This window comes from Elephas maximus (assembly GCF_024166365.1).
Source record: "Elephas maximus indicus isolate mEleMax1 chromosome Y unlocalized genomic scaffold, mEleMax1 primary haplotype SUPER_Y_unloc_1, whole genome shotgun sequence".
Taxonomy (NCBI): Eukaryota; Metazoa; Chordata; class Mammalia; order Proboscidea; family Elephantidae; genus Elephas; species Elephas maximus.
The window spans coordinates 3332657-3349229 of record NW_026060237.1 but is presented as its reverse complement, the minus strand read 5'-3'; the positions used below and the strand labels follow the sequence as shown (position 1 = coordinate 3349229).

At 41.2% G+C, this 16573-nt stretch overlaps 1 protein-coding gene across 1 annotated transcript; it reads right to left on the bottom strand.

Moving 5' to 3' along the window:
• Nucleotides 1-2446: 2446 nt before the first annotated feature.
• LOC126069899 (PC-esterase domain-containing protein 1B-like) lies at nt 2447-3334 on the bottom strand. The gene is given in 1 exon segment (XM_049873543.1): nt 2447-3334. A coding segment is annotated over 1 exon segment (888 nt).
• Between the last annotated feature and the right edge of the window lie 13239 nt (nt 3335-16573).

Here is a 16573-nt window from a genome sequence, read left to right as displayed (position 1 = left end):
AGACCTAACCATTGTGCCACCAGAGCTTCTTAATAACATTACCTTCCTAATATCGTTGCTGTTGAATGAATAACACGTGTAAGGGACATCTCAGTGCACAAAGCATGGGCCATCCCAGTTCTTCCTCTTTCAGGGGATAAGCTGCACCCTCCCTGTGTTTTGCACAGTGCTATATAGATAGAAGGAGCTCAATTATATGTTGTTGTTGCACTCATTTGATTTTAAAATTATGCCTCATCAACTTTCAAATTGCATGAAATGAAATATCAGACTCATCTCCTTTGTCGATGGTGAGACCCAGGTTTAGAGCAGAACACAATAGACTGTTTATGCCATCTTGTCTTTTATTTTTTAAATAGTTTATTTTATTTTTGCTGTTGTTGAGAATATACACAGAAGAACTTTCACCAATTCATCAGTTTTTGCACATACCATTCAGTGACATTGATGACATTCTTTGACTGGTGCAGCCATTCTCACCCTCCTTTTCTGAGTTGTTTTTCTAGCCCCACTAGCAAACTTACTGCCCCCTAAGCTTCCAATCCAACCTTTCTAGTGGCTGTGGTCAAGGTGACCCCATATTAAAAACAAAACAAAACAAAACAAAAATCTGCTGCTGTTGAGTTGATTCCAACTCATAGCCACCCTATAGGATAGAGTAGAACTGCCCCATAAGGATTTCAAGAATGTGAACTCCCGACTTTTTGCTAGCAGCTGAGTACTTAAACACCATGCCATCAGGGCTCCATCTAGACAGTTCTTAAAAGAGCATAATGGTCAAGGCAGACAGCCTTTACTAGTTAACTATTGTTTGTTTGCTTTTTGTAATGAAATTTATTTTATTTTTTGTTGTTATTGAGAGTATACACAGTAAAATATACACCAATTCAATGGTTTCTGGAAGCACAATTCAGTGACATTTTTTATGTTCTTGAAGCTGTGCAGCCACTCTCACCATCCTCTCCTGAGTTGTTCCTCCCCCATGAACACAGACTCAATGCCCCCTAAGCTTCCTATCTCATCTTTCAACAGTTGCTCTTGTCAGTTTGATCTCATATAGAGAGCTCCTTAAAAAAGCACAAGGCTCAAGGCAGACATACTTTACTAATTAAGCTATTATTAGTTTAAAGAAGATTTCAGGGGATAAATTTATTTAAGATTTAAACATGATCTCACGCTAACAGTTTCAGGGGTTCTTACACCAACTTTTGACACTTTCTTTAATAATGCTTTAAATCATTTCAAGGCCAAAATGTGTCATTTCTCCTTTTCTGTAACCAGCCCTGGAATTGCTCATTCCTTCTTACCTTGCTTGAGATCACTCTGATTCCCATCTCCTCCCTGGCTACCTCCCCTCCCAGTTTGTCCGTAAGGCACATTGTCCCTTTAAGTAAAAGCTTCTCAAGTGAGGAAAGAGAAGCTGGTTTCTCTGCCAAGGAAACCCCCTGGGCACTAGAAAAGCTGTCGGAGTCTCCCAAGTGTGTGCAAATAAATTAATTCACTTTACAGGTATAGAAGACAGTCTGGGAGGCTTGTTTTTTTTGCCAGCCCTGAGAGGCACTTAATGTCAGTTCACTGAATTGAGGGTTGGATCTTGCTAAATGGTGAAGAGCAGCTCACCCTCGAGGCTTTTCTGAACAAATAACTCTTCTACAGAAACTACAGGTAATTGGAAGGAATGGATTTAGCCTGACTGCCTCTTTGGCCCTGAAAGCAGGGGAAGCCCCCGAGAAGGCATTCTGGACTCCCTGCTCCTTGCCCCGAAAGGCACTCGGAGCAAAAAGGGAGTGACAGGCTACACAGATCCATTATGGACACAGTGCCAGGGCGCAGCCCCACAAAGACTCCGCAGAGACAGACATTGTGTTTGTGAAGGCAATTTTTAATTCGCGGTTCGTTTGTGCATCAAGGCAAGGAGGAGAGAGCCGTGGGGGTGCACAACTGGTATCTGCTCCTTTCCCCAACTCGAAGCGAGTAAGTCTTGTCACTGCTAAGAGAGGTGGAGGGGTGGCTGGAGGTGTTCCGGATCTGCATGCATAGGCCATCCACCAGGGAAGGGTCCAAGGGGGAGAGGACGGCCTACGTGGAGGGATGGCTACTGAAGCCTTGCTCCTGGTGACATCAGGGGCTGCGGTCCCTGCCCCTGCGCCTCTGTAGCCCTGCGGCGGGACCTGGAGGGTATAGCCGAGAAGCCAGGTGGACCACTCCGCGCTGGTGCTGATCAGAGGCCGTGTATATTCGGCCCTGGCGGGGCTGCCGCCCAGCTGTCAGGTTTGTTTCCTCACCATATCTAGCGTGCCCCGCGTAGGGGTCGCCAGAGCATGGCTGGTGCTGCAGGGATTGGTCCCAGGGTAAAGTGGAGCCATGGCAGCACCATGGGAAGCACCTGGGAACCTGGGGTAGGGAAACAGGGGTTCTCCGTCACTGAGGCATAGGGAGCGCAGGCCTAGTTGGGCGCGAAGGCTACGGATTCACCTCCGTAGCGCTTGGGCAGCCTGTACCTCGCAGGCCTTCTGAGAGGGCTCCCAGGGCCTTCCCAGAGCCACCTGCCCACCGGGTCATCGCAGGGCAGGTCCACGCCCCAGGCATCGGCCAGGTGGGCCAGCAGCAGCTGCGAGAGCCTTCGGTGAGCGTGTTGGTTCCAGTGCACGCCATCTGGCTGCCAGTGCTGCCAGGAGTGCCGGAAGTGGAAATGCAAGTCCAGCACGTCGAAGCCGAGCCTGCTGGCCTCAGCGGCGCTGTAGAAGTTGGCCTCCACCACATCATCCCGCAGGCACGTGGTCGGGGGCATGCCCTCAGGCGGGAGGAAACCCCCCGCGACCATCTTAGCCACTGGCATGGCAGTGTTCCACACCACGAGGCAGGACTCGGGCAGCACCTGGCGAAGGCGCCAGAACAGGGTCTCCAGCTTCCTCCTGTAGCTCCACGTGGAATCCTGGCCATACCTGAACAGGTCCCAGAGGCAGGAGTTCATGACGACCACGTCTGGGCCGTGCTCGCCCCTCAGCAGCTCCAGCAGGACTTTCTCCACCTACCGGGGGTAGGCGCGCGTGAGGAAGTAGAAGCGCACAAGGTGGTGTGTGGAGCAGAACTCGCGGACTTCGCGGTAGTGGGTCCCGTTGTGCATACGGCCTCACCAGCCGCCGTGCAGCAGCCTGTCCTGCTCGAAGCTCATCTCGCCCTTGGCCTTCAGCTGACTGCTTGAGAGCAGGCAGTCCTTCTGCAGCAGAAGCACCAGGTCCTTGTACACGGCCCTCTGCACCGAGTCCCCCGTGACGACCACGAACTTGTTGTGCAGCAGCTGCCGGACTTCGGACGCCCTCAGGTGGACCATGGTGGCTGGGCGAAGGTGGCCTAGCTCCTGCCTTCCCTCAGGGCGGGTCCCGAAACAGCTCTGGACCAAGGACTGAGCGGCTGCAGGAGGCCTGGCCACCACACAGCTCCTCCGCATTTACCCAGCGTTGCCCTTTGGAGAATCTGATGCAAAGGAACCCTACGGTATGTAATGTAGGTGGGCGGTTTACCCTTCCTGGGCACCTTCTTCTGGGCAGTCATTCTGCTTCTCTGTGGATTCCCCTGGGTGTCCAGTGTAGAACTCCTTTTTGCACTAAGAAATCACCTCTGCAGTGGTTCAAACAGGGTAAGCTGCAAACATCCATTAGTAATAGGAACATATAATATATGGAAGTATGAATCTAGAAAAATTGGAAGTTGTTAAAATGAAGTGAAACACGTAAAGATCCACGTCTTAGGAATTAATGAGCTGAAACAGACTGGTATCAGCCATTTTCGACTGGAAGATCATGTGGCCTACTATGTGGGAATTACAAATTGAAGAGGAATGGTGTGATACTCAACATAAAACAACATTTCAGTGTCCATCCTGAGATGCAACACTGTCAGTGAAAGGATACTATATATACACCTACATGGAAGATGGTTAATACAACTGTTTTCAGAGTGGACAATGATAAACTACTAATGATAAAGATGAATACATTGGAGACTTGTACCAACTTCTGCATTCTGAAATTGATCAAACATGCAACCAAGATGCATGGATATTAATGGTGATTGGTATGTAAAATTTGGCAACAAAGAAGAAGGGTCAGTTGTTGGAAAATACGGCTTTGGCGGTAGAAACGATGCTGAAGATCACATGACATAATTTTGCTACACTAATGACATAGTCATAGCAAATACCTTTTTCAACAACAAAAATGGTGACTATACATGTGAACCCAACAAAATGGAATAAAAAGGAACCAAATCGTCTACATCTGGGTATAAAAAAAACAAACCCAAACCAAACCTGTTGCCTTCAAGCTGTATATAACTCATAGTGACTCTATAGGACCGAGTAGATCTACCCCATAGGGTTTCTACAAAGCAGTGATAGATTTGAACTGCCAGGCTTTTGGTTAGAAGCCAAATGCTTCAATCACTGTGCCACCAGCACCCCACATCTGTGTATACAGACTGTAAGAAAACTCATTATCATCAGAACAAGGCCAAGAGCTGACTGCGGACAAGACCACCAATTACCCATATACAAGTTCAGGTTCAAGCTGAAGAATATTAAAACAAGCCACAAAAGGCAAAATACGACCTTGACTGTATCCCGCCTGAACTTAGAGACCATCTCAAGAAATCATTTGATACACTGAACATTAATGACAGAAGACCAGATGAGCTGTGGGATGATATCAAGGACAATATAATGAAGGAAGTAAAAGGTCATTAAAAAGACAGGAAATAAAGAAAAGATCGAAATAGTGCCCAAAGAGACTCTAAAGCTTGCGTTTTAATGTAGCGCAGATAAAGAGAAGTAATGATGAAGTAAAAGAGCTGCACAAAATGTTTCATAAGGTGCCTTGAGAAGGCATATTAATGTGTTATCATGAAATGTGCAAAGACCAGAAGTTGGAAAATCAAAAGAGAAGTACACATGCACAAGTTTTCAAGCTGACAGAACTGAAGAAAATCTTGAAACCTTAAGTTGCAGTTATGAATTATTCTATGGGAAAACTATTAAACATTAGAGGTATCATCAAAAGAAAATGGAAGGAATACACTGTACAAAAAATAACTGGTTTGACATTCAACCATTTTAGTAAGTAGCATGTGGTCATGAACTGACTGTCTTATGGAAGAAGTGCAAGCTACACTGAAGGTATTGGCAGAAAACAAAACTCCAGGAATTGACAAAATGCCAATTTAGATGATTCCACAAGCAAATGAAATGCTGGAAGTGCTCACTTGTTTATGAGAAGAAATTTGGAAGAATGCTACTGGGCCAATTACCTAGATGAGATCTTTATTTGTGCCCATTCCAAAGAAAGTTATGCAACAGAATGTGAAAATTATCAAACTATATCATTAATATCGCACACAAGTAAAATTTTGCTGAAAAGAATTCAAAACGAATTGTAGTGGAACAGTGAGAGGGGCATGCAAAAAAATTCAAGCCATATTGAGAAGAGGGTGTAGAATGAGGCATATCACTGATGATGTCAGAATGATCTTGGCTAAGCAGACAATATCACAAAAATGTGTACCTGTTTTTTTTATCGACTGTGCAAAGGCATTCCACTCTGTGGATCATAATTAATGATGGATAATGCTGTGAAGAATGGGAATTCCAGGACACTAATCGCGCTCATGCAGAACTGGTATATAGAGTGAAGATCAGTTGTTAGAACAGAACAGGTGGATATTGAGTGGGTTAAAATCAGGACACTTGTGGGCCAGCAGTGTATTCTTTCACCATATTTGTTAAATTTGTATGCTGAACTAATAATTCCGTAAGCTGGACTTAGGAAGAATGTAGCAACAGTACTGAAGGAAGATTTATTAACATTTTGAATATGCATGGCACAACCTTGCTTGACGAAAGCATAGAGGTCTTTAAGCACTTACTAATAAAGACCAAAGACTACAGCATTCAGTAGGGATTACACTTCACCATAGAGAAAACAAAAGTCCTCACAACTGGACCGATAAGCAACATCAGGAGAAATGGAGAAAATATTGATGTTGTCAAGGATTTCATATTACTCAAACCCACAATCAATGCCATGGAAGCAGCCGTCAAGAAGTCAATTGCATTGGGCAAATCTGAAGCAAAAGACCTCTTCAAAGTGTTAACAGGCAAAGATGTTGCTTAGAGAACTAAAGTGTGCCTGACCCAACCCATGGCATTTTCAATCACCTCTTCACATGGGAAAGCTGGAAATGATTAAGAAAGACAGAAGGAGAATTGATGTCTTTACCCTATGGTGTTGGTGAAGAACATTGAACATACCACGTACTTCCAGAAGAATGAGCAAACCTGTCTTAAGAAATACAGTTAGAAAACTGGATTTCATAACTAAAATTTTAAGTGTGTTCAGTATCAAAAGACTGAAAAGAAAAAAAAACCACAGAAACTAGGTGCCAAAATGTGCATGTTATATACTTGATAAGTGATTAATATCCAGAATATACAAAGAACTAGTACAAACAAAACAATGACAGCAACAACAAAAATTAAAAAACAAAGATCTCATTTAAAAATTGGCAGTGGACTTAGGAGGACTTTCTAAAAGAAGATATGCAAATGACCATTAACCACAAAAAGAGATGCTCAACACCATAAGTCATTAGACAAATTCAAATGAGATGCATGAGATACTACTCTATCTCTATTAGTCTATTATAAACACAAAACAACACCCACCTCTTAAAAACAAAAACAAAACAATGTTTATAGAAGTGGAGAAACAGAGCATCTCTGCTTTGCTGCTGAGAAGAGCAAATAATGCAACTTCTATGAAAAACAGTTTGGTAAATCTTCAGAAAGTTAAACATAGAATTATTTGTTGTTCTTAGGTGCCATCAGATTGGTTCTGACTCACACTGACTCTATGAACAACAGCAAAAAAAGGGCCTGGGTGAGGCCAGTCCTAAGAACTGTTGCCATGTTTGAGTCCATATTTGCAATTGAGGTGTCAATACATTAGACTAAGGGTCTTCTATTTTTTGTTGTTTCTCTATCTTAATAATCATGATGTCATTTTCCAGGGACTGGTACCACCTGAAATCACATCCAAAGTAGATGAGACAAGCTCTCTCTATCTTTGCTTTCAAGGAACATTCAGTCTGTATTTCTTCCAAGACAGATTTGTTCAATCTTGTAGCCATCCACGTAATAGTCTATATTCCTTGCCAACCGTATGGCAAAGTTATTGATTCTTCTTCCATCTTCTTTATTCATTGTACAGTGTTCTCATGCATATGAGGCAAGTAAAAACATCATGGCTTGGTTCAGGTGCACCTCAGTCCTCAAAAATGACATCTGCTTTTCAAAATTTTAAGAGGACTTTTGCAGCAGATTTTCCCAAGGCAATAAGCCACTTGATTTCTTCACTGCTGCTTCCATGGGTGTTGATTGTAGTTTAAAATCAGAAATGCATGCATCAAGGGTGTATCCTTTCATCATATGTTTTTAATTTATGATGACTAAGCTGAGAGGATGGACTGTGTGAAGAAGAATGTGTCAACAGGATTGAAGGGAGACCCATTAACAACCTGCAATAATGGGAGTACATAAGCCAGCTTGATGAAAGCAAAGATGACTGGAAGGACTTGCTGATGAAAATCAAAACTACAGCTTTCAGTATGAGCTACACATGAACATAAAGAAAACAAAAATCCTCACATCTGAATTAGTAAGTAACAACATCGTAAATGCACAAAACACAATTACCATAGCAAGCAGCAATAAAACACCTAAGCATACACTCCAAAGAAATGAACTGAAGGACTAAAACAGGTATTTGTACACCAATGTTTATAGAAACATGATTCACGAGAGCCAAAGCGTGGAAATATTTAAGTGGTCATCAACAGATGAACTGATACACAAAATATGATACTTACACACAGTGGAATATTAGTCAGCCATCAAAAATAACGGAGTTTAATGCATGTTATGACATGGATGAATCACAAAAACATAATGTAAGCAAAGAAGCCACACAAAATCTGACAACTATTTTGCACTTCCACTTATACGAGGTATCTAGACTAGCCCAATGAGTTATTGTTTAATGGGTACAGAGATGAGGAAAACATCCTGGAAATACATATTTGTAATTGTTATCACAGTATTGTGAGTGCAGTTATCATCTGTTAATTGTACATTAAAAAAAAAGCTGAAGTGGTAACAACTACATTCTGTATATTTTACCAAAATAAAATTAAAACAAAACAAAAACACACAGAAAAATTTGCTGAGCACTCTAGCCAACAACTCCAGCCTTTGACTAGTTTTCAATAAGCTCTTTACATAATGCATCCATAAAGAGTTTGTTCTCATTACCCACTCTACTTTGCTGTATGTATTTTTTTTTTTTTAAGAACAAGAGTAGTTTATTTATTTATCTTTTCGAGGGTGGAGGAGAAGGAAATTCTGATGCACCTCTGACCTTTCTGAGGCTTCATTTAGTCCCAATTTTCTTGCTATTTTTGCTGTTTTTAATCATTTTTATTGAGCTTTAAGTGAACGTTTACAAATCAAGTCAGTCTGTCACATATAAGCTTATATACACCGTACTCCATACTCCCACTTACTCTCCCCCTAATGAGTCAGCCCTTCCAGTCTCTCCTTTCGTGACAATTTTGCCAGTTTCTAACCCTCTCCACCCTCCTATCTCCCCTCTAGACAGGAGATGCCAATACAGTCTCAAGAGTCCACCTGATACAAGTAGCTCACTCTTCATCAGCATCTCTCTCCAACCCATTGTCCAGTCCCTTCCAAGTCTGATAAGTTGTCTTCGGGAATGGTTCCTGTGCTGGGCCAACAGAAGGTTTGGGGACCATGACCGCTGGGATTCCTCTAGTCTCAGTCAGACCATGAAGTCTGGCCTTTTTATGAGAATTTGGAGTCTGCACCCCACTGATCTCCTGCTCCCTCAGGGGTTCTATGTTGTGCTCCCTGTCAGGGCAGTCATCGATTGTAGGCGGGCAGCATCTAGTTCTTCTGGTCTCAGGATGCTGTAAGTCTCTGGTTCATGTGGTCCTTTCTGTCTCTCGGGCTCATAGATATCGTGTGACCTTGGTGTTCTTCACTCTCCATTGATCCAGGTGGGTTGAGACCAATTGATGCAACTAAGATGGCCACTTGTTAGCATTTAAGACCCCAGACGCCACACTTCAAAGTGGGATGCAGAATGTTTTCATAATAGAATTATTTTGCCAATTGACTTAGAAGTTCCCTTAAGCCATAGTCCCCAAAGCCCTGCCCTTGCTCCGCTGACCTTTGAAGCATTCAGTTTATCCCGGAAACTTCTTTCCTTTTGGTCCAGTCCAGTTGAGCTGACCTTCCCTGTATTGAGTATTGTCCTTCCCTTCACCTAAAATAGTTCTTATCTACTAATTATACAGTAAATAACCCTCTCCCACCCTACCTCCCTCCCCCCACCATAACAACAAAAGTATGTGTTCTTCTCAGTTTATACTATTCCTCAAGATCTTATAATAGTGGGTCTTATACAATATTTGTCCTTTTGCCTCTGACTAATTTCGCTCAGCAGAAAGGCCTTCCAGGTTCCTCCATGTTATGAAATGTTTCACAGACTCCTCACTATTCTTTATCAGTGCGTAGTATTCCATTGTGTGAATATACCACAATTTATTTAACCATTCATCCGTTGATGGACACCTTGGTTGCTTCCAGCTTTTTGCTATTGTAAACAGACCTGCAATAAACATGGGTGTGCATATATCTGTTCGTGTGAAGGATCTTATTTCTCTAAGATATATTCGGAGGAGTGGGATTTCTGGGTTGTATGGTAGTTCTATTTCTAACTTTTTAAGAAAACGCCAGATAGATTTCTAAAGTGGTTGTACCATTTTGTATTTCCACCAGCAGTGTATAAGAGTTCCAATCTCTCCGCAGCCTCCCCAACATTTATTATTTTGTGTTTTTTTGGATTAATGCCAGCCTTGTTGGAGTGAGACGGAATCTCATCGTAATTTTAATTTGCATTTCTCTAATGGCTAATGATCAAGAGCATTTTCTCATGTATCTGTTAGCTGCCTGAATATCTTCTTTAGTGAAGTGCCTGTTCATATCCTTTGCCCACTTCTTGATTGGGTTGTTTGTCTTTTTGTGGTTGAGTTTTAACAGAATCATATAGATTTTAGAGATCAGGTGCTGGTCGGAGATGTCATAGCTGAAAATTCTTCCCCAGTCTGTAGTTGGTCTTTTTACTCTTTTGGTGAAGTCTTTAGATGAGCATAGGTGTTTGATTTTTAGGAGCTCCCAGTTATCCGGTTTCTCTTTATCATTTTTGGTGATGTTTTGTACTCTGTTTATGCCTTGTATTAGGGCTCCTAAGGTTGTCCCTATTTTTTCTTCCATGATCTTTATTGTTTTAGTCTTTGTGTTTAGGTCTTTGATCCACTTGGAGTTAGTTTTTGTGCAGGGTGTGAGGTATGGGTCCTGTTTCATTTTTATTCAAATGGATATCCAGTTATGCCAGCACCGTTTGTTAAAAAGACTATCTTTTCCCCAATTAACTGACACTGGTCCTTTGTGAAATATCAGCTGCTCATATGTGGGTGGATTTATATCTGGGTTCTCAATTGTGTTCCATTTGTCTGTGTGCCTGTTGTTGTACCAGTACCAGGCTGTTTTGACTACTGTGGCTGTATAATAGGTTCTAAAATCAGATAGAGTGAGGCCTCCTACTTTCTTCTTCTTTTTCAGTAGTGCTTTACTTATCCGAGGCTTCTTCCCCTTCCGTATGAAGTTGGTGATTTGTTTCTCCATCACATTTAAAAATGTCATTGGAATTTAGATCTGAAGTGCATTGTATGTACCGATGGCTTTTGGTAGAATAGACATTTTTACTATGTTAAGTCTTCCCATCCATGAGCAAGGTATGTTTTTCCACTTAAGTAGGTCCTTTTTAGTTTCTTGTAGTAGTACTTCGTAGTTTTCTTTATATAGGTCTTTTACATCTTTGATAAGATTTATTCCTAAGTATTTTATCTTTTTGCGGGCTACTATGAATGGTATTGATTTGATGATTTCCTCTTCGATGTTCTTTTTGTTGATGTAGAGGAATCCAAGTTTTTTTTTTGTATGTGTATCTTATAACGTGAGACTCTGCCAAACTCTTCTATTAGTTTCAGTAGTTTTCTGGAGGATTCCTTAGGGTTTTCTGTGTATAAGATCATGTCATCTGGAAATAGGGATGATTTTACTTCTTCCTTGCCAATCTGGATACCCTTTATTTCTTTGACTAGCCTAATTGCTATGGCTAGGACCTCTAGCACAATGTTGAATAAGAGCGGTGATAAAGGGCATCCTTGTCTGGTTCCCGTTCTCAAGGGAAATGCATTCAGGCTCTCTCCATTTAGAGTGATGTTGGCTGTTGGCTTTGTATAAATGCCCTTTATTATGTTAAGGAATTTTCCTTCAATTCCTATTTTGGTGAGAGTTTTTATCATAAATGGGTGTTGGACTTTGTTAAATGCCTTTTCTGCGTCAATTGATAAGATCATGTGGTTTTTGTCTTTTGTTTTATTTATATGGTGGATAACATTAATAGTTTTTCTAATATTAAACCAGCCTTGCATACCTTGTATAAATCCCACTTGGTCGTGGTGGATTATTTTTTTGATATGTTGTTGAATTCTATTGGCTAGAATTTTGTTGAGGATTTTTGCATCTATGTTCATGAGGGATATAGGTCTGTAATTTTCTTTTTTTGTGATGTCTTTACGTGGTTTTGGTATCAGGGATATGGTGGCTTCATAGAATGAGTTAGGTAGTATTCCATCATTTTCTATGCTTTGAAATACCTTTAGTAGTAGTGGTGTTAACTCTTCTCTGAAGGTTCAGTAGAACTCTGCAGTCAATCCATCCAGGCCAGGGCTTTTTTTTGTTGGGAGTTTTTTGATTACCTTTTCAATCTCTTTTTTTGTTATGGTCTATTTAGTTGTTCTACTTCTGATCGTGTTAGTTTAGGTAGGTAGTGTTTTTCTAGGAATTCATCCATTTCTTCTAAGTTTGCAATTTTGTTAGAGTACAATTTCTCATAATAATCTGATATGATTCTTTTAATTTCAGTTGGGTCTGTTGTGATGTGGCCCATCTTGTTTCTTTTTCGGGTTATTTGTTTCCTTTCCTGTATGTCTTTAGTCAGTGTGGCCAATAGTTTATCAATTTTGTTAATTTTTTCAAAGAAACAGCTTTTGGCTTTCTTAATTCTTTCTATTTTTTTTTTTTTTTTGTTCTCTAATTCCTTTAGTTCAGCTGTAATTTTTATTAGTTGTTTTCTTCTGGTGCCTGATGGATTCTTTTGTTGCTCATTTTCTATTTGTTCAAGTTGTAGGGACAGTTCTTTGATTTTGGCTCTTTCTTCTTTATGTATGTGTGCATTTATCGATATGAATTGACCTCTGAGCACTGCTTTTGCTGTGTCCCAGAGGTTTTCATAGGAAGTATTTTCATTCTCGTTGCATTCTATGAATTTCTTTATTCCCTCCTTAATGTCTTCTATAACCCAATCTTTTTTGAGCAGGGTATTGTTCAGTTTCCAAGTATTTGATTTCTTTTCCCTGATTTTTCTGTTATTGATTTCCACTTTTATGGCCTTGTGGTCTGAGAAGAGGCTTTGTAACATTTCGATGTTTTGGATTCCGCAAAGGTTTGTTTTATGACCTAATATGTGGTCTGTTTTAGAGAATGTTCCATGTGCGCTAGAAACAAAACTATACTTTGCAGCAGTTGGGTGGAGTGTTCTGTATAAGTCAATGAGGTCAATTTGGTTGATTGTAGCTATAGCTCTTCCATGTCTCTATTGAGCTTCTTACTGGATATGCTGTCTTTCTCCAAAAGTGGTGTGTTGAAGTCTCCTACTATAATTGTGGAGGTGTCTATCTCACTTTTCAGTTCTGTTCAGGTTTCTTTTATGTATCTTGTAGCCCTGTCATTGGGTGCATAAATATTTAATATGGTTATATCTTCCTGGTCAATTGTCCCTTTTATCATTATGTAGTGTCCCTCTTTATCCTTTTTGGTGGATTTAACTTTATAGTCTATTTTGTCAGAAATTAATACTGCTACTCCTGCTCTTTTTTGATTGTTGTTTGCTTGATACATTTTTTCCATCCTTTAAGTTTTAGTTTGTTTGTGTTTCTAAGTCTAAGTTGTGTCTCTTGTAGGCAGCATATAGATGGATCGTGTTTCTTTATCCAGTCTGAGACTCTCTGTCTCTTTATTGGTGCGTTTAGTCCATTTTCATTCAGCATAATTATAGATAAGTATGTATTTAGTGCTGTCATTTTAATGCCTTTTTATGTGTGGTGTTGACAATTTCATTTTTCCACTTCCTTTTTTGTGCTGAGATGTTTTTCTTTGTAAATTGTGTGTTCCTCATTTTCATGGTATTTGCCTTTATGTTTGCTGAGTCATTATGTTTTTCTTGGTTTTTATTTTGAGTTATGGAGTTGTTATACCTCTTTGTGGTTACCTTAATATTTACCCCATTTTTCTAAGTAAAAACCTAACTTGTATTGTCCTATATCACCTTGTTTCCCTCTCCACATGGCAGTTCTATGCCACCTGTATTTAGTCCCTCTTTTTGATTATTATCATCTTTTACATATTGACTTCAATGATTCCCTGTTTTCAGCGTTTTTTTTTTAATTAATCTTAATTTGTTTTTGTGATTTCCCTATTTGAGTTGATATCAGGATGCTCTGTTCTGTGACCTCCTGTTGTGCTGGTATCTGATATTATTGGTTTCTGACCAAACAATTTCCTTTAGCATTTCTTGTGGCTTTGGTTTGGTTTTTGCAAATTCTCTAGGCTTGTGTTTATCTGTAAATGTCTTAATTTCGCCTTCTTATTTCAGAGAGAGTTTTGCTGGATATATGATCCTTGGCCGGCAGTTTTTCTCCTTCAGTGCTCTATATATATCATCCCATTGCCTTCTTGACTGCGTTGTTTCTGCTGAGTAGTCTGAACTTATTCTTATTGATTCTCCTTTTTAGGAGATCTTTCTTTTATCCCTGGCTGCTTTTAAAATTTTCTCTTTATCTTTGGTTTTGGCAAGTTTGATGACAATATGTCTTGGTGATTTTCTTTTTGGATCAGTCTTAATTGGAGTTCGATCAGCATCTTGGATAGATATCCTTTCATCTTTCTTGATGTGAGGGAAGTTTCCTGCCAACAGATCTTCAACTATTCTCTCTGTGTTTTCTGTTATTCCTCCCTGTTCTGGAACTCCAATCACACGCAAGTTATTCTTCTTGATAGAGTCCCACATGATTCTTAGGGTTTCTTCACTTTTTTTAAATTCTCTTATCTGATTTTTTTTCAGCTATGTTGGTGTCAATTTCCTGGTCCTCCAGTTCTCCCACTCTGCACTCTAATTGCTGGAGTCTGCTCCTCTGACTTCCTATTGCATTGTCTAATTCTGTAATTTTATTGTTAATCATTTGGATTTCTGAATGCTGTCTCTTTATGGATTCTTGCAACTTATTAATTTTTCCACTGTGTTCTTGAATAATCTTTTTGAGTTCTTGAACTGCTTTATCAGTGTGTTCCTTGGCTTTTTCTGTAGATTGCCTTATTTCATTTCTGAGGTCATCCCTGATGTCTTGAAGCATTCTGTAAATTAGTTTTTTTATTCTGTATCTGGCAATTCCAGGATTGTATCTTCATTTGGGAAAGATTTTGATTCTTTAATTTGGGGGGTTGTAGAAGCAATCATGGTCTGCTTCTTTATGTGGTTTGATATCGACCACTGTCTCCAAGCCATCACTAAGATATTGTAGTGATTAATTCTATATTTTCTCACACAGTCTTATCTTGTTTTGTTTTCTTTCAATATATGTAGATGGGCTACTAGATTGTGCTGTCTTGGTTGTTGTAGCCCTTGACTTACTTATGTCCTATTACCAGCTGGTTTGGGCTGTAACCAGATATACAAGCCTAAGTCCATTCACTATTCTTGAGTAGAATCTGATTTTGAGTCATCAAGTGTGTGCTGCAGACTCTCACCTATCCACCTCGAGAAGTATTGGTGATAGTTGTGAGCACCAGATTCTAGTAGCAGCTGGGGTTCACACTGCATTGAGGGCAGGATGCCGACAGGCTTCCCACAAGTGTCAGTGAGGAAGATGTGTCTCTATTCCTAAAGCACTTTGTTGGGTGGGCTCTGCAGCTGTACCCTAGGCCCCCAATGCAAGTACCTCTACAGATTGGTAGGTGTCAGCCTCCTTTTATCCCTAAGGCAGGAGGCTAGGTAGTCTGGGGGAGCTTCAGCCCTCAGTTCCCTGTTGTGGGTCAGTGAGGGCTCTGTGGAATATGCAGATATCAGACCTGGGAAACTTGTCTTTCCAGTAATCTGCTAAAACAATTACAGTCAGATCCCTATCAGGAATGCCTTTGCATTATAATAGCCACCTTGTTCCCTGTAGCGATGAAAGACCAAGACTGTGATCACATATGTTTGGGTGGAGCTGGTTCTGTATTTTTAGTCCAATTAGGGAAGGATTTTTGGTCCCTGGGTTTTTTGTAGCTGCTTCTCTCAGGCCAGGAGAATGGCTTAGGAAAAGACCAAAAGAAAGAAACAAAAACCGCAGGGCAGTTCACCCTCTGGCTCAGGAAATTCCAATGTTAATGAAGCTGCCTGAGAAGGCGAGGTGAAGGTTCAGATAAATAGGAGAGAGTAGCACCCTGGAATATAGACAAAGTTACTCATCTTGCTTGGGATGACTGTTTTATCTGAGATTCTGGAGGGGCGTGTGGACTGTGTGCACAGGCTGGGTAGAGATTGCCTCCGAGGTTCAGGCCCAAGGCCCAAGCTTGCGCTATCTCAGAAGCCTCGGTTAGTTCCTCCGCTCCCAGTCCAAAGTCCAGCACCAAGGTTCCCTGGCTGGGACGCTGCACTCCCAGCTCCAAAACCAGTCGCTGCCTCCAGGTGACTTCTCTGGTCAGCTGCGTCCCTGCGCTGCTTGCGTGCACTGGCTGGGCTTCCCCAGAGGTCATTTCAGGGGGCTAGGGCTGTGCCCATGTTTGCGCCGTCTCAGGATGCTGTGCTTAGCTCCCCTGTGCCCAGTCCAAAGCCCAGTGCCAAGGTTTCCTGACTGGGACGCTGGCTCCAGGCTCTGAAAACAGTCGCTGCTTCCCCGTGGTTGTTCGTTCTCAGTCTCTGTCACTCAGGTCAACTCTTTAGATCTGTGTTTGATGATCAGAGTTCGTAGATCGTCATGTATGTGATCGATTCACTTGTTTTTCCGAGTCTTTGTTGCAAAAGGGATCCGAGGTAGCTTCTACCTAGTCAGCCATCTTGGCTCTGTCCTCTGCTGTATGTATTTTTACATAAACTTTTTATCTCTACATTTGCCATACTAGAGGGTCCAGGATTGTGCAGATGCCCATAATGCTTGGCTATTAACAAAAAGTTTGGGGGATCACTTAGAAGCACCTTGGAAGAAAGGTCTGGCACTCTACTTCCAAAAAAATCTTCCATTCAAAACTCTATGGAGCAGGTCTACTCTGACACACGTG